The 17,906-nt window shown below is 52.3% G+C and overlaps 1 protein-coding gene across 4 annotated transcripts in view; it reads right to left on the bottom strand.

The window, feature by feature from the left end:
- VDR (vitamin D receptor) overlaps positions 1–17,906 on the bottom strand; it is a 57,887-nt gene that overhangs the window by 19,598 nt on the left and 20,383 nt on the right. For all 4 annotated transcript variants that reach the window (XM_019419153.2, XM_019419155.2, XM_019419154.2 and 1 more), the window contains exons 2-3: positions 13,669–13,816; positions 2,856–2,986 (exon numbers count right to left, since the gene is read on the bottom strand). In XM_019419153.2, coding sequence (XP_019274698.1) covers positions 2,856–2,986; positions 13,669–13,816 — 279 coding nt within the window. The remainder of the gene's footprint in view (positions 1–2,855; positions 2,987–13,668; positions 13,817–17,906) is intronic.

The following is a 17,906-nucleotide window of genomic DNA, read 5'->3' as shown; positions in this document are numbered from 1 at the left end:
AAATGCACAGCAGGGGAGCTCTGGCCCACTGGGGGTACCTGACGGGCTACGCCAGGGTGGAGCCCACTCACCTGGCCCTTGGAAGCAAACAGACCTAGGTCAGAATGCCCATACCACACCATCTTATTAGCTTAAAAGCATGAAATTTTAATTCCTCTGCGCTTCCCCATCTATGAAAAAAACAACAGAAGTATGTACATCTTTAGGGATTCTTATGAGAATTTAACCAGAAACAGCATGTATCTTGCACTCAGTAGGACTTCCCACACCCAGCCCCTTCCCCTTCCTGAGCTGCCTCTAGGGAAGGGCCCCCTCTCTGCCCCTGCCAGAAGGGAGCCTGTGTTTGCAGCTCCCTTCGTAGCGAGCCGCCCGGAGGTGTCCGGGGGGTTTTGCAAATGTTGATACAAAATTGTCTCTGGGAGGCTGAGCCTTAAGGCAATCACCAGCCCAGGTGATAAATGAGCGGCTCTCCTAGGTTTCTGAGTTGGGAGCTCTAGGCTCAGACACTCTGACAGACTTCTTTAAGCTGGGCTAGATTGACGCAGAGAACTACAGCTCTTCCTGAAGGACCCTCCCTTAGAGCAGCGGCAAGAATGCGCCTAGTGCTAGCTCAAACTTTCCATGTAACAGGAGCTCTGGGGCCCAGACTCCAAGAGCTCAGCTCTACCAGCCCACACCTCACTCACTAGAGCTCCCTGCACGGGCATCCTGAGATTGGGGGACACAGGGCTGCCCTGGGCATACAGCAAGGTAGGGGTGTGGGCCTACAGTGGATATACAGCAGCGTGAGGACCCAGGACTGTCCTGAGCGTATAGCAAGATGGGAGCACAGGGTTGCACACAGTAGGGCAAGGACACAAGTGCCCTGGGCATAGAGCAGGGCAGGGGTGTGGGATTACTGTGGATATATAACAGGGTGGGGACAGGGCTCTGTTGGGGAAGACCGAGGTTGTGTTTGGGATGGCTGAAGGGCAAAGCTGTTGGGAGTTGAGGGGTGGGCATCCATTTGTGGATTGCGGCCCCCCCCCCCCACCACACGGTGTTCTTGGGGGGAGGCACTTGGACGCACCCAAGACCTGTTCATCACCATGGATGCAGAGCTCTCTTTGCGGACCAGGAGGGATCTAGAAGCAGACATGGAGACTCGCGTTCTGACTCCAGTCCTGGTAGTTTTACTTTTCTGGGTCTCAGATGATTTCCAAGTGTTCGCCCTATTCTAAGTGGATGCAACACCTCCTTCCTCCTGAGACCTAGGAGAGGGGCTTCTGGAACAGCAGTGAGGCTGGCACCGACCAGACGTTCTGGGGCAGAGCCTTACTGAATCCCAGACGTGTAACCATGGTGGTTCTTGGTTGGCAAAAGCCTGAGACGCAGGCTCCCTGCCCTGTGGAGGATGTGTGCTCCTTGGGGGCAGGAGCAGGGGCTCTAAGAACCGCATCTGGTTTGTGTCCACCCTCGTGCCTCGCACAGAGGAGGCCACACTAAGCCAGTGTGTGAGAAGCCCCATGAGGCACTCAGCCTTGGCCTGCTCTGCTCCAGGATAAACACGGGAGTCGGGTGGGGCAGGGGACTGGGCTAGGAGAAATCAGCATGTCCAGGCCTGCCCGCTCCCGTGGGGGCGAGGAGGAACAACAGCCTGGAAACTTCTTCCAGAACTGTCAGTGTTGACTGGGGAGCCGGGATCAGGAGTGGAGGGCTGTGATCCCCAGGCCCAAGGAGGAGGCTCCAGGTGAGGGCCTTCACGCTGTCTCTGTTCCCCAGCAACAGAGAAGGGTTTTTTTTCCCATCAAGGAAGAAACTTTCCATCCCCTAAGCCCTATCCCGTGACTCTTCCCTTGTTCCGGACACATCTTCCCTGTACCTGCCTCCCTCGCCTCCAAAACGATAGCCCCATAGCCAGGAGGGCCTCCCGGGGTGCCTGCATCTGAGCACCCCTCCTTAGCCTCCCCAGGCCCACAGGTTAGCAGGGCACAAGCCTTGTCCTGGGGCCAAGGAGGGGATCAGCGTGCAGACTGCAGACTGGCAGGGCTGAATGTGCAGGGGGCACCCATGCCCAGGCTGGCCCAGTGCCCTGGTCTCCAGGCCGGGGAGGGCCAGGCTAGCCCCTCCCAGGGTCTGCTGAATTTAATGGCTACTCTGGTTACCAAATAACTGGTACCACAGCTCAGAAACAAAGTCCAGGGGCTGTTTTTAATCGAGGGTTAGAACAAACGAATTTGCCGTTGGTCCTCTCCTCCAACCCCAGAGCTGGACGGGAAGTCCTAGGACCGCTCCTCTCTCTCTATCTGGATCCAGAGGGTCATCCTAGAGTCCGGTGCTTCCCCTCACAGACTCTTTCCCCCTGGTCTCCTCTGGGCTCCAGCCGGCAGATCCGCCCAGGGACCAGAGTGGCAGGAAGGCTGCAGAGGCAGAGGGGGGACAGACCCCAGATGCCAACTGGGCTCTCAATATTCTCCCCACCACTCCTGTCCCTCCCCAAGCTCAGCAGCTCGCTCTCCCAAAGTCCAAAGAACCCTGGGTCATTGAGCAGGTTGGTGAGCATAATGATGTACTCTTGGAGGAGGACTGCTCTGGGCTCAGGAAGGCAGTGCCCTGCGCTGCCCTCCTCACAGGCCTCACTCTGGAGGGGCTGTCCCAGGCCTCTGAGACGCATATACAGACCCTAGAGAGGCTCGCAGTACCCTCTTGGTGCCTGGACCCTGTTGTTCTGGCCTCAGGGCCCCAGCTCCACATGCAGGGTGCCAGCAGCCCCAGGGGAAGAACCGCACACCTCTCGGGCCAAACCTGCATGAACAGCAGCACGAAACCTTCCCCTTCTAGTGCCGACCCCCCGCCCTGGCCCCCCGAGCACTCACACTCCTTCATCATGCCGATGTCCACACAGCGCTTGAGCCGGCACGCCTGGCAGTGGCGGCGATTGTCCTTGGTGATGCGGCAGTCGCCGTTAAAGGGGCAGGTAAACAGCGCCTTCCGCTTCATGCTTCGCCTGCCGAGGGAGAGAGCACCTGCCACCTCTGTGCCACCCACCTTCCAGCCTCGGCCCTGGCTGCCAGCAGGGACTGTGACCACCCATACCTGCCGGCAAGACCCCTGGGATCTCCGCGTCTCCCACAGAGAGTTTGGGGCCCGGCCCTGGCCGCTCTCAGTGACCACCGCTCCCTCCCCCCACACTCCAGGCTCCTCCTTCTGTCATTGCCTACTCTGCTCCCATCATCGCTTTCATTTATTTATTTTATTTACTATTTGAAAGGATTTATTTATTTATGTATTTATTTATTTATTATTACTATGATTGCTTTTTTTAAAAAGTAGGCTCTACCCCCAGGGCTTGAACTCATGATCCAGAAATCAAGATCTGCCCACTTTACCCACTGAGCCAGCATAGCGCCCCTGATTTACTTTGATGGCACTCTACTTCTCACTCTATTTTTATTATTATTATTATTATTATTATTATTATTATTATTATCATTACTACACAGGAAATACATGAATGAATTAGCCTAGTGAAATTTTTAAAAATACTGGGGAATCTGGGTGGCTCAGTCAATTAAGTGTGGGACTTCAGCCCAGGTCACGATCTCCAAGTTCCTGAGTTCAAGCACCCCCAACAGCCCCTTGGGCTCTGTGCTGAGAGCCCAGAGCCTGGAGGCTGCTTTAGATTCTGTATCTCCATCTCTCTCTGCCCCTTCCCTGCTGGAGCTCTGTCTCTGTCTTTCTCAAAAATAAATAAAGAAACATTTTTTTTACTAAAGAAACAAAAATCCTGAAATCTGTAGAGCAGCCCTCACTGCTTTTAGTGAGCCATTATGAGAGGTGAGGGCACTCGTGGCCGCTTTAAGTCATCTAGAGCCTGGAGGTCTGTGATTAGAGCGTCCCTGGTCCAGGAACAGACATGCGCATGGGTGCGTGGAGAAGGGAGGAAGGGCCCGAACTGTAGCTTTAGGCATCCAGGTAACATGTCCAGAGAGAAAAGGCCAGATGAGCGGGCGGGAGCCCTGAGGTCTGGCCTTGGCTTTCCAAAAGGCAGAGGAAGCAAGGATTCTTCAAGGACAGAAAACTACCAAAGTTTCTTAGCTAGGAAGCTGGTCTCCCCGGCCGCTGGTATTCTATGTAAAATTGTGTGTGTGTGTGTGTGTGTGTGTGTGTGTGTGTGCGCGCGCGCGCCTATGCGTGCATGTGCAAGCTTGAGGGCTCATTTTCCTTAATCTGGCTTTCTCCCCTGCTGCCAGCCACACCACATGGGATTTGGGGAGGCTGCATCATCCGTGTCCTACAGGTTCCTCGTGCTCTTCCCAGCCCTAGCAGGGGCAGGCCCCACTTGTTTGCCCCAGGACGGGTGACAGGAGTTAGTTGGGGCGGGATGGTGGCAGAATCACTTTCTTTTGTGAGCAGCAGCACCTTCCAAGGAGCTGTGGCAATAGATGCTCAAGCCTTGGAAGCAAAGGCCCGGGTCCAACCGTTTCTCTCTCTTAGAGAGGAGCTGGCCACACACTAGTTTTATTTCTTGGTGAAAAATGGCTCACTGTTCACATTCACTAGAAGACATGGAGTTTAAGACAAACATACTCATTGGCGGATAATGGACAGATGGTTAGGGGACCCAAGAGACTCCTGGTGGACCTCCTCATTTCATAGATGGGACCACCGAGGGGAAGAAACTTTTCAGTGAGGTGATTTAGCAAGAAGTGAAGGCTCCCTGGTTGGCTGTTAGAGATGTGAGGCTCAGCTTTAGCTTCATGTACAACCCCTCTCATCTCTAGAAACAAGGTGCTCAGTGAGGTGGAGCCCACAGGCAAAGAGCTCCAGGCGGCTGGCTCTTGAGAACTCAAGGCCAACGATGACCCAATGGCCCACGAGGTAGCTGCTTTTGGTTTTGGACCTTGGCTGCCCGTACCCTCCTGTTATGCCTCTTCTGACCCAAGGGGACCCCAGTAGACAGGGCTACACAGGGAGGTGAAGAAACATGAGGCTATGGGGGTCAAGTCCAGACCACTAAAGGCCACATCCACCCCTGCAGTGACTACCCAGGCAGGGACTGTACTTTAGGCTTTTGCCTGCCTTTAAGAAGGGCTTTAGAAAGCCCTCCTCCTTGAGCCTCCATCCATCTATTGTAGTTCTCCAGAGGGACAAGCAAATATGGAGGTACCCTGGCTACCCCGAAAAGAGATACTCCCGTCACCACCGGATATGAGATGGATTCACTCCTTTACTCCTCCCCCTCTTTCCCACTCGTGGCTCCTGTGGCTCTGCCTATTACCACAAAGGCTCAGGCCCCAGAATGCCTGTAATTCTCTAAACTTATTCAAGGACCAGAAGTTTCTAATTCAGAGTAAACTCTCATTTCCTTTTTTTTTACAACTAGGCATTTTGCCCAGAAGTGGAGGGTCTGCTTTTTCCTTCCACCCACTGTCTTGTCTGGCTCAGAGCTCTTCCTGTTCATTCTCCAGGGTTTGGGGCACCAGGAGGAGCCTACATGTGGCACCTCCAGACACATAAGCCAAAGCCTCCCACCAGCCCTGTGCTGGGGGCTGAGAGCTCCCTGAGGCCCCCCACGAGAGGCAGCCTCACATCCCTCGGAGGCCTGTCCCTCCTTCCTCGGGCTCTAGTGCACCTGCCTCTGACTCTCACTGGTGGGCACCTCTCCTACCTGCAAGGTCGCTCAGAAAGAGACGTGGACCATGACCATCTTTCTTTTATCTTCCTCATTGTAAATCTGAAGCCCCCCCCTCCCCCCCGCCAGGCTTCCACACACAGAGGACTTGGAGATAGCCACTCAGCCCAGCATTGCCTGACAACAGGAGTGGACTCTAAACAAGGCTGGGTTGGAATCCAAAAAAAAAAAAAAAAAAAAAAAAAGCAGATCTGGCTTAAAAGAAAACACTGGGGAGGGAGGACCCAGTATCCTTGCTTCCAGCTTTGTCTCTGTAGTAGGAAGTACTCTCATGACTACTGAGAAACAAAGCAGGAGGAGGAGGAGGGAGAAATGGAGAAGAAGGAGGAAAAGGAGGGGGAGGAGAGGAAGGCAGGAAGGCAGGAGGGAGGGAAGGAAGGAAGAAAATGTTAAAAGCCTTCTGGCCAGGCACATTATCTCCCAGTAAGGCTCAGATCTGGCGTAAGAATGTCACTTGTGGGAGCACCTGGGTGGCTCAGTCGGTGAAGCATATGACTTCGGCTCAGGTCATGACCTCACAGTTCGTGAGTTCGAGCCCCGCGTCAGGCTCTGTGTTGACAGCTCAGAGCCCGGAGCTTGCTTCAGATTCTGTGTCTCCCTCTCTCTCTGTTTCTCTCTCTGTCTCTCAAAAATAAACATAAAAAAATGAAAAGAATGCCGCTTGTGCTTTTCACCCTTTGCCACACTTTGTCCCAAAGCCCACCAACTTTGCTGCGTGTCTGCACATTAGTTGAACAACGCAGAAAGGAGCCCATAAATTCATGCAGCTCTTAAATTATTAGTATGCAAAATTATAGTAAGCAGCTCTGCCCTGGCTTCTCTAAAGACAGAATCAGAGGCAGGACCCTGGAATTGTAGCCAGGAAGATGGAGGTTAGCCATCACAGAGAACACTGTCACATTCTGGAGCGTGGGTCGGTGTTCAGGAGATGGAAACTCCCTCACTGCCTCCGACAGCCGGACCCAGGTCCTCTTCTGAAATGGCTTTCAGGTACGCCCAGTTCAGCCCAGTTGCCGGGCTGCAGGTCCTGCGAGCTTGAGACCCGGTTCTTCCCCGATCCCCTGCCTTCTAAGGGCACTTCCACACATGTGGCTGTCATCTAGCCTCTGCCCACAAGGAGTCAGAGCAGCCAGATTGGCCAGCCGTGGCTCTGTGCTTTGTCCTAAAGATCCACGCCCTGCCCTGTCTTCCTCCCAGTGCTAATTGCTTGTGAGCTGGTTCAGTTTTGAGAAACAAGAGCTTCGAGTTTCTGTGGGAGCCCATGGCCTTAGCTCCTCTCTAAGCCTGGACCCTGTCATCCTCTGGATGGTTGGCAATTATACCCCAGCTCAGGAAGGAGGGGTAGGGGTGGTGCAGCCAGGCTAAATATAGACACAGTTTCTAGAAAGTCAGGGGTGAGAGAGGACATTGACCAATTCATCAAAACATGACAGGCAATTCACAGAAGCCTGAAGTGCCTGAGGCCAGCGTCTCGGGCTTGGGACAGTAGGGTCCTTCTCGGGTAGGTGGCCCTATCACCAGAGACACACCTTGTGAAACCCAAGCCCGGGGCCAAGTACCAGCTCTGGGCTCTGTCTCCACCGCAACGTTGAGTGCCACAGAAATCTCGGAGCCTGGAGCCTGTGTCTCCCTCTCTTTCTGCCCTCCCTTGCTTGTACTCTCTCTCTCTCTCAAAAATAAATAAAACATTAAAAAAAATTTTTTTTAAAAAGAGAGAGAACTGGTCCAAGGGCGCCTGGGTGGCTGAGTCAGTCCAACACCTGACTCTTGATTTCGGCTCGGGTCACGATCTCGCGGTTCGTGAGTTCGAGCCCCGACTTGGGCTCCTTCCGCACTGACAGTGCACAGAGTCTGCCTGGGATTCTCTCTCTTCCTCACTCTCCCTGCCCCTCCCCACTCATGCTCCATCTCTCTCCAATACATTTTTTAAAAAAAGAGAGAGAACTGGTCCATCACATCATAGTATATCCATGCAAGATGACGGGGCTGTGGAAAGGACAGAGGAAGAACGTGGAAACGGGAACCAGCTTGAAGAAATGCTCTGTGGTAGATAAAAGCAAGGTGCGGGAGGGTGAGTGTAGTATATACTCCTATCTCCCCGTGCACGTGCGTGCCTGTGCACACACACATAAACCCGCACACGTGCTTTCATATAAAGAGTCTGGCAGCGAACACAGCCAGCTGGTGACAGCGACAGCTTCTGGAGGAGGTAGGGGCACGGGAACTGGGTAGGGAAGGAGACTTGCTTTTCACTCATATGCCCTTCCGGACCATTTGCTCTGGAAATGGGAGCTGCTTCTTTTGAAACCATTTGCTGCTGCTTCTTTTGAGCCGCGCACAGGAGTTATTTACACACACATTCCAGGTTCCGCGAGAGAGGAGAGGAAAGGGCTGTCTGTTCTCAGAGGCAACACACTACAAAAGGACGATGATAATAGCCTCCGCTTCCCGAGAGTCTTCGATGCATATTATCTTTGCATATTATCTCCTTTGCATATTATCTCCAAGGCTATCAACGACCTTTCAGGATGGGCATTATCCCTATTTTACAGGTGATATGAAAAGGACTGGAGGGTTAAATCACTTGCTTCACATCACACGGCTAATAAGTGTGAAAGCAGGATCCGAATCAAGATCTGTTTGATTCCAAAGCTTCCAGTATTCTTACATAACATCGTCCTCCTTATGAATATACCGTACCTCAATGCAAGCCAGAGTAGCCATCAAAACGTGCCCCCTAGGGGCGCCTGGGTGGCTCGGTCGGTTGAGCGTCCGACTTCAGCTCAGGTCATGATCTCACAGTCCGTGAGTTCGAGCCCCGCGTCGGGCTCTGTGCTGACCGCTCAGAGCCTGGAGCCTGTTTCAGATTCTGTGTCTCCCTCTCTCTCTGCCCCTCCCCTGTTCATGCTCTGTCTCTCTCTGTCTCAAAAATAAATAAATGTTAGAAAAAAAATTAAAAAAAAAAACGTGCCCCATAAAGTCCAGGAACGTGCAGCAGAGGCCCTTTGGGGGTCTCCTCTGGCACAAAGCCATTGGGAGAGACACAGTCCCTGAGAGGGGTGGTTTGGAAATGAGGGGTAACCACTGGTGGTCCTCTCCACTGGCCCTATACTGCCATAGCACAGGGACGACCCCCGCGTGTGCCGAGAGTGACTTCCTGCCAATGAGCCTTGATGAGAGAGCTGAGTTCCCCCCCAAAACGTAAGATCTTCTTCACATGCCTGCAGCTGCCTTTCTTGACAACTCCAGTGACATTCCCTCTGAAATAATCCGGCCTCCTCTACCCAAGCTTCCAAAACTACTCTTGACCCATCCGCGGACAACCTTCCTCATTCTCTTTCAGTCCCAGTCTCGAGCGGCCATGGAACAGCTTCCAGCTGCCAAGCTGAACTGGACAAAGTTTTCTCCGGCAGCCCCGACGTCGTGGGGACTCATTTACTGGCGCTCATAGAACGCCCTGCTCCTCTCTCCTCTCTGTTTACTCCAGTGCTCGTAAGCCCTTTGAGTTTTAAGTCGTTGGCCATCCACCTCGTTTCTCTGCTCCCCTTCACATCACAGCTCTTGCGGTATCAGCTGGGTGGACTTCCCGAAAGCCAGAACATTCCTCGTGTTCCCGGATCCTCACCGGCCTGCCTTTTGCCCCCTGCACTCCACAGGACTCATAATTAACAAGGTCCCTGAGCACCTTGAGACCCGCAAACAAGAAGGCATTTCTCCACTCTGTGTTTGTTAGCTTGGCACTTGCAATGCATGCCTTCACAGTGTCTGGATTAAGGAGGCATCAACAAGGAGGAAGAAGACAAGAGGAAGAGGCAGTGATCTGTTTCTCAACCCTGCATTCCAAGACCACCTTTTTTATTCCACCTTTTTTATCTGTATTCTTTTTTCCCCTTATTTTATTTTATTGTGTTTTGAGACAGAGAAAGAGAAAGCGAGCATAAGCAAGGGAGGGGCAGAGAGACAGAGTCTCAAGCAGGCTCCCTGCCCAGCACAAAACCTGACATGGGGCTCGATCTCACTGCTGCCAGATCATGACCTGAGCCGAAATCAAGAGTCGGAGGCTTAACTGACTGAGTCACCCAGGCACCCCCCAGGACCACCTCTTAAACTTCACCATACTCTTAATTCTCTTCTTCAAAGAGGTCCCTCTGATTTTCTTCTGTCCTTTATACCTTTTCCTTTATTTTATATTAGAGTCTGAACTAAGCCACTCATGACCAGAGATTCATTCACATCCACAGATCATCCAATATATATATATCCTTTGTAGTAGGACCTATGTATTTTTCCCCTCTGGCCCTTACTTATGCTCTGGCTGTTAACAGAGCCAAGACATATAGCCTTTTACAAGCCTACCCATGCCATTTTATTCACACTGGACATATCATTTTGCCCCCCAGGATGTCCATGTATTCCAGAGGAACATGAAGCAGAAACAGCATGAAATAACTTGTAGGACAAATTGGCCAACAGTGGTCTCTAATGGTCTCTATGGTCTGACCATAGATCAATAGAACTGTGGTCACTGTCCAACCTTCATAATCCCATTTTGGTTTGATTATGAATTTTGGACCTGCTGGGATGACCACAATGAGCTCCTATGGTAGGTTAGTTTGACTATCTTGGAAGTCAAACCAAAGACTGAATGGTCAGACTGGTCCCCAGGGCTTGGTAAATAGCCAGTGACTCAGCACGAAAGGGATCCTCTTTCCTTGAGAACACCATGAAAGGGTTGAGTGAACTCCCCGAGAGCAAGGACTTGGTTGCACTTATCTTTGTGCTCCTAAGGATGTGGAACATGACACAGAGAAGGTACCCCCCCCTCCCCACCGCCAATGTAGACCTTTCTTCCTGGGATCAGGATTTCACAAACAGACATAAGTGGCAAGGGAGTTCTATCTGAAATAGACTAAAAATAGAAAAATACCAAATAGAATTTGGATGAAGTAAAGGAGAAGCAAGGGGAAGGGGGAGAAAAGAGGAGCAATTATGTATATTTAATTGATTTTTCTTTTTGGCAACAGTTATGTTCTGTGAGGGCACCATGAGCACTGAATTAACACATACTGAACCACTGTTCCCAGGGTTAGCTTCCTGGAAGCCTCTGGTCATAACATTTTCATCAATCAATCAATACATAACCTTGTTTCACATGTGCTATTTAAAAGGACCTTACTTAATATATATTGTTGATTCATTAAAACTGAACTCAGCCAACAGCACTATAGCTCATGTCTGAATGAAGCTTCTTGAACACTTGTTTTCTTTATAAGGCACATCGAAGCTTTCTTGTGCTTAGTTAGGACCACTTAATGGCACTTCAGCACTATGCTTGGGGCCATCCTAAACAGTGGAATCACCATCAAATAGCACAAAAATGCAAAAACTGTGGTACTAAGCAGCCCACAAAAAGGACACTTGTTTGTAGCATGAGAGCTGAAACAAGAAGGCAGGATGTCACCTTGTTCCACCTTGGCTGGGAATGTGTGCGTCGTGGGTCTTGATGTTTTCACCACTCTGACACCACCATGACCACAAAATTCTGCAAGTATTGATGTGGGGACTACAAGGAAGTTTTAACAAGTGGCCAAGTTTGTGAATACAGAATCTACAAATAACGAAGATTGACTGATTGTGTGTGTGTGTGTGTGTGTGTGTGTGTGTGTGTGGTGGGTAGGTGGGGGGTGGGTGGGTGGGTGTGTATTTTTATCAAACAAAATCAAGACAAACAACAAGAGGTGTTGGCTCTTCAGAAAGTGCATCCTGGCCCAGTCATCACGGCAGGGACAGTAAAGACACAAGGCAGACAAGGACAGGGGAACAGGACAAAAGCAGAATGCTGCCCGTAATACCAGCACTTCCACACAGGGGTTGTTGGAAAGAGGGGCTCAGGGTGGGTGACATACAAACGTACCATCCCTGTCCATTTTGCCATTTCCCACACCTAGCCCTGGGCATCAGGGAACCTGTCCTCCCTCCACCCAGATGCCTACCTATCATGGTCCTGCCTCAAGGAGCAGTGGTGTGTCTGAGGGGAGGAAGCACAGGTGCATGGGAGTTGGAGCCACTCTGGCAAGGAATTGACCTCCAGTATGTCAGAACCCAATAGGCAGCCACCTAAGAGTCCCATCTCCCAGAGCTGAACCCCAGGGATAGGTGACCTAGAAAGAGAGGGGGTTGGGGACAGGGATCTAGGAATTAACCAAACAGCCCCAAGAGCTGTTGGAGACCTTTGGGTTGCAGATGGGTGACGTATGACCTTTGGTCAGAGTCCCCATATTGCCAGCTCTTTGCCCAGTGCCTTGATAACAGATGCTCATTAAAATCCATTGAGTGAATGTGTCAAAGAAAAAAAAACAAAAGGAAGGTGTGTGGCTGGAGAGACGTTTGTTTATTTCATGAGGGCAGCGTTCCATGAAGGACATAAGTATTGACCCATCAGGTTCCAAAATAACATATCATACTTTATGTTTTTTAAAGTACTTTTGTATATGTCATCGAATCAATCCCCAGACTAACACTATATACAAGAGGAGTCAGATATACAAAGTCAGGTGCGTGGTTGAGGTAACTGAAACAGAGAAGTCAAAAGATCTGAGCAAGGACGGGCAACGGCATGGCCACCGCTATAGCTCACACACTTCTAGCTGCTTTTATGGTAGGAAGCAGCCCTGATGTGCGCACACACCCTCCTTCCCCATTATTACTTCAAAGGCCGTGGCAGGAAAGGGTCCAGGTGGGGCTCTGGAAGGCCCACCCTGCAGGAAGTGCAGAGGAATGAGCCGCACAGCAGCAGAGTCTGCAGCCAGCGATGCTGCAGGTCTGGTTCCCCAAGCTGGGGAGCAGCCTGCCAGGAAGCCAAGTGGGCAACCCGAGCCAGGCCAAACAGTCAATTAGCACCCACAGAAACCCCGCTGCCCAGCAACTGCTCAAGGCAGGGAAACTCCAGGCCAGCTGGTTCCCAGGACAGGGGGCAGGTGAGTTGGGAGCTGTGTTCACAGACGGCCCATGAGTCCTTGTCCTCGGTAGGGGGAGGAGGGGGCAGGGCAGGTATCTCACAATGTCCCAGGCTCTGATTCACTCTGCCCTCAGAAGCCAGTGGGTGGGCCCTTCAGTTCAGACAACCAGGCCGACCTCTGCCTTCTTGTTCTGGACCTGATTCACTCTTTCCTCTCTTGCTGGCCTTTTCTTTACTCACCTCCAATTAAGACTCTTATACAGAAGCTCTTTTTTTTCATGTTTTCTTCCAGGCTTCTCTCCTGCTTGCTCTCTCTCCAATATATGCCCAATGCTCATTCTTCATGTTTCTCAGTCCTATACTGCGATTCATCACCTTCCCATTCTTCCCTCCTGCCTTTGGATGGGAACACCCTTCATTCAGCCTTTCCAATACCTTCCCCATACTGTTTGCACACTGGGCTCGCTGGAGAAGAGGAGAGGCAGCGGGTAGAGAAACTGGCCCTGACTGAACAGGACGGCTGGCACCTTGCTGACATCGCCTGAGCTTTCCATCCTGGGACAGCCAGCCATGGGTGAAGATATGGGCACAGATCAAGCACAGAGGTCCAACCAGGGTGCTATTTCCCTTGTTCCAAGGAATGGTTTCATGTGGATGGGAGGACAAGCTCTGAGGCCAAGTTCTAGGACTCCCCCGAGGGCACGCCTGTGGTCATCCATCTGTTAGGAGGCCCTGTCACTCCAGGACAGACATGTGGGTTAATAGAGGGGACTATGGGTCAAGGGGTAATGGGAAAGTGGGGACCTAGACAGAAACCTCAGGAAAACCATTTCTGAGAAGGTCAGAGGACGTAGCTGGAGCTGAAAGGAGGGGAGGAAGAAGATACTCTCACCCAGACCCTGTTACTCCCGGTGGCTGTAAGAGCTCGCATGTTCCATGGGCACGGGAAGGACAGAGACAGAGAAGATGCAGGGGTTCTCCTCATGCAGGGAAATCTTGCTTCCTCTCCTTCCGCTGGCCCCTGGGGAGGACTCACCTGAAGAAGCCTTTGCAGCCTTCACAGGTCATAGCATTGAAGTGAAAGCCGGTGGCTCGGTCTCCGCATACCCCACAGATTCGGGGCACATTCCGGTCAAAGTCGCCAGGGTCAGGCAGGGAAGTGCTGGCTGCCATCGCTTCCGTCCCTGCAAGAAGAGCAGGCAGGCCAAGGCCAGAGCCGGAGTCAGTGCCAGGGCTGGCTGGCATCCTTTGCACCCCTACCCCCATCTGCCAGGAACTCGGCGAGGTCGGGCAGCTCCCCAGGTTGCAGGCCTGAGCAGGATTTCTTTGGCGCCCTCGTCTCGTGACGCGCCACACCACAGCTTACCCTCTGGACTCTCTGTGGAGCAGAAGACGGGCTCCCTCACCCAAGTCCGGAGCGATCTGCGGGGGGCGCTGTGGTGAGGCCACTCAGAGCGTGGTTTGCGTCCAAAGGCTGCATCTGCGGCCTACTAGCCAAGCTGCTGTGGGTGAGGTGTTTAGCCTCTCTGTACCCTGCGACCCTCACCCGAAGAGTGGCGTTTTCCTTTACAGGCTGTGAGGCATCGACTCACCTCAGGAGCAGCCCTGAAGCAGGCCAGAGGCCTCTATTCTACCCAGCACGACCCCCCCAAGAGAAAAGGGGCCCCTTCCCCCCCTCAAGTGCAGATAGAAGCCCCCAGCCCCTCTGTCTGGGGAACGGACTAGCTCACATGCCCGAATCAGACCTTGATATTCCAACCCCCGCTCCGCACAGCCACGTGGCTCGGAACTGACAGCCCCGTGTCCCTGCGCCGAGGTAATCAAAATCTTGTTCCCTCTTCTTTTCTCTTTTCTTTTTCTCCAGCAAAAACGTAACACATTGATTTGACCGAATCGTCCTTCCGAATACCGCGAGTCATATACAGTGAACTAAACTTGTTTTCAGAGATGGCTTTGATAAATAAGCATTATCATCTAGAGATGGATTTCACACTTGAGGAGTGGGGAGGACCGAGGGAACACAACCTACTAGCTTTCGGAAATCCTTCTCGGGAAGCGGTTGACTTAACTCTTCCATTAGGCAGATGGGGCCCTTGGCTCCACGCGGTCAGACTCAGAGCTCCTCAGGCCTCCCTAAGATGCTTCAGACCTTGCTGCCTCCTATCTGAGTCTATCTGAGTCTGAGACTATCTGAGTCGTCACAAGGGCCATCGCATGGCCGCTTGGCCCCAGGGCAGGAGGGTCCCTCGGGGCAGAAGAAATAGAAGAGAGAAAGCCAGTTATGAACCATGTTCTCCCACCCTGAAGTGAGAGAGGTAGCTTCCGGAGGACCCTTGGGAGTTTCTGAGCTTCTTTCCAATGGAATCCCGGGGCTACGACTTGGCATTTCAAAGCCCGTTTGAGTCTTACCCCATTTGCTCTTCAAATCACCCAATGGGAGGTAAGTGCTTTAATGTCACTCTTTACAAATGAGGCCCAGAGAAGCCCAAATCTTACTTAAGTTTTTTTTTTTTTTTAATACTTAAGGTTTTTTTTTTTTTTAATTTTCTAAAAACGAAGGAAGGAAGTAGGATGGATAAGGATCAGGGTGGAGGGGACCCTGATCACAGATGGATGTAGATCCCGTCTCTCTTAGCTTTTCTTTTCCTGGGAACTTTGATGTACTTATAGTGACACTATTGCCTGTCCCCATCACAGCTAGATTGACACTTGTTAAACTGAAATGTTTAGACACACACACACACACACACACACACACACACACACATATACGCACATGCACAGAAATAAAGACTCTAAAAAAAAAAGAACAAAGGAATGATTAATAGAAACCTTTGAGGGACTGAGATCGGGGACAGGCATGCAGAGGCCTTATATAGGCACTATATCCTATTTCTTTGAGTGGTAGGTATAGGCGTCTTATATTTTTATTGTTATGAATGGGGTTCCTGGGTGGTTCATTTGGTTGAGTGTCCGACTCTTGATTTCAGCTCAGGTCATGATCTCACGGTTCGTGAGTTCAAGCCCTCATTCGGGCTCCGTGCTGACAGTGCAGAGCCAGCTTGGGATTCTCTCCCTCTCTCTCTCTGCCCCTCCCTTGCTTGCTCTCTCTGTCACTCTCAAAAAAAATAAACTACAAAAATTATTAAAATAGGATTTTACGTTTAATATGCCCGTCTGCGTATGTAAAACATTTCGCAATTTTCAAAGAATTAAAAAGCGAGGATAAAGCACCCGTGGGTTTGTCAACATCGTCCCTGTAGCCCATCCCAAGGCCAAGCCAACTCCCCAGGGCTTCTAGAGTGCCGCACACATCCAAGCTGTGGGCAGGGATCCCAGAGGCCCAATACCATTGTGGGGCAATAGGAGAAACTGTTTAGGATGCTTGTGGCTTAACCCCAGGTCAGCTGAGATGGTGCAACTCTCAGTCATCATGATGTTGCTACAGGGTCTGTGTCACCCAGGCGACTAAACATCTGGTGGCTTTGGTGGAAAAAGGAGAAATCAAATGTGGGCGTGGGGGGAATGCCAGACGAATCAGCCCAACAAGGGCTCATCATCACCCGGGCTCGCTGGTGACGTCATGATGCAAGGGCATCAGGACAACAGTCTACCCCGGCATGGCAACTGTGCTTTCCTGAAATGGGCTGAGCTACTACCTTGACATCAGGAAGGCTCCTGGCCAGGGGTTGGGGGGCCTGGGGCCCCAGTCCAGCCGGACAGAAGGCTGGACCCATCAGCTGGAGGCCCACAGAAAACGGGACCATTTCAGGTGAGCTGAGAGAAAACTCAGCCGGCTTGGGGTTATTTGCTGCTACCGAGGAGGCAGGGCCCGGGACCGGAGTCCAGAGGTGCAAAAGAGAACCCAGGCATACATGGCCAGAGAGCTGGCAGGAAGAGACTGTGGAGGCAGGAGAGGCAAAGAGCAGACTGGAGCTGAGTAGGAAATGTCACTATGCTGGACAGCTGCCTGGTGTCCTGGCCTGAGAGGCAGCAGGCCTCTCCCTTCTGAGCCCCTCTCTGAGCCCCTCCCCTGCCTCCGGCTGGCTCTGGGTCTGGGCTGCGGGCTGCTGCCGGTTCTGCTGACACAAGATCCGACCCGCATTTGTGAAGCCCGGGGTAGTATCCTCTTCCTTCCCTTGTCCCCCCTCCTTCCCATGGCCCGCACCTGCTCCTGGAAAACAGCCAGCCACAGAGGTTGTGGCTAATGAGGAAACACCCACCTGAAGGGGCAAGGGGGAGGGGATGCCCGTCTGTGACCTCACAGACACGTCCAACCAAAAGGACTCTGAAACGAAAAAGGGGAAACACTTCGTCTACAGCTTGGCACTGACCTCATAGCCAGTCCTCTGGCGAGTCCAATAAATGGTACAGGAGGTTCTCTCAAGAGACTTTAGTCCCGAGATTAGGGATTGAAAACTTGACAGAGTGATTTGTTGGGCACAGGCGTGCCATGTCATCGCTGGCAGGGGTGAGGGGGTGGAGCCTGGCAGCAGCCAGGACCAGCCCTCCCTTGAGGCCGGGAGCAGCAAGAAGCAGTGGGGAGGGATGGGGGGGGGGGGCAGCGACCAGCATGTAGGCAGATGGAAAGAGCCTCCCTATTTCTTCCACTGCAGAGGGTGTTGAGAGGGAGGGAGGGCTTTTATCTAGGGGAGCTCTGCTGCTCCTGCTGCTCCCACAGACCCCCCACCCGCCCCAGATTTGAAGGATCCTCGGGGAGGGGGGAGCAGAGCCAGAGGATGGCCTAGCATACTGCTGATGGCAGGAAAGAGATCCCACCCCAGCTAGGACTGCCGAGAACCCTCAGGCGCGCTGGGAAGGGTGCAGGCTGGGATTGCGGCACAGGGCCTGGCCTCTTGGGATGGCTTCACAGACAGGTGTTCGAGATCCTCGTCTGTGCAGACGGTGTAGGCGGAGCGAGCGCTGCAGGGGTTAAATACAGCAACTCGCTGCTTTCAAACAGGATGTTTTCTGCCACTTTTAGCTCTTCCTGAGACATGCTCCACACCCCCGACCTCAGTAAGGGCTGAAGGCGGGCTGACTCTGGTGCCCAGAGTCTGTGTGCTACTGGCATATGCTGGGTCACCAAGGTGGGGCTGGCAGAATTTCACCCGTCCCACTTCTACCCACATCCAGCCCTGCTTGTCTACCCATAGAGACAGACAGACAGACAGACCACACACACACACACACACACACACACACACACACACACACACTTCCTCCCTTCCCTGATGCCAACAGAAGGTGCCTGACCCTGAAACCTGGCAAAAG

This window comes from Panthera pardus, unplaced genomic scaffold, assembly GCF_024362965.1.
Source record: "Panthera pardus isolate Hobbes unplaced genomic scaffold, ASM2436296v1 HiC_scaffold_6, whole genome shotgun sequence".
In the NCBI taxonomy this organism is placed as follows: domain Eukaryota; kingdom Metazoa; phylum Chordata; class Mammalia; order Carnivora; family Felidae; genus Panthera; species Panthera pardus.
The sequence above is the reverse complement of the archived record's forward strand: the minus strand, read 5'-3'. Positions and strand labels throughout refer to the sequence as shown.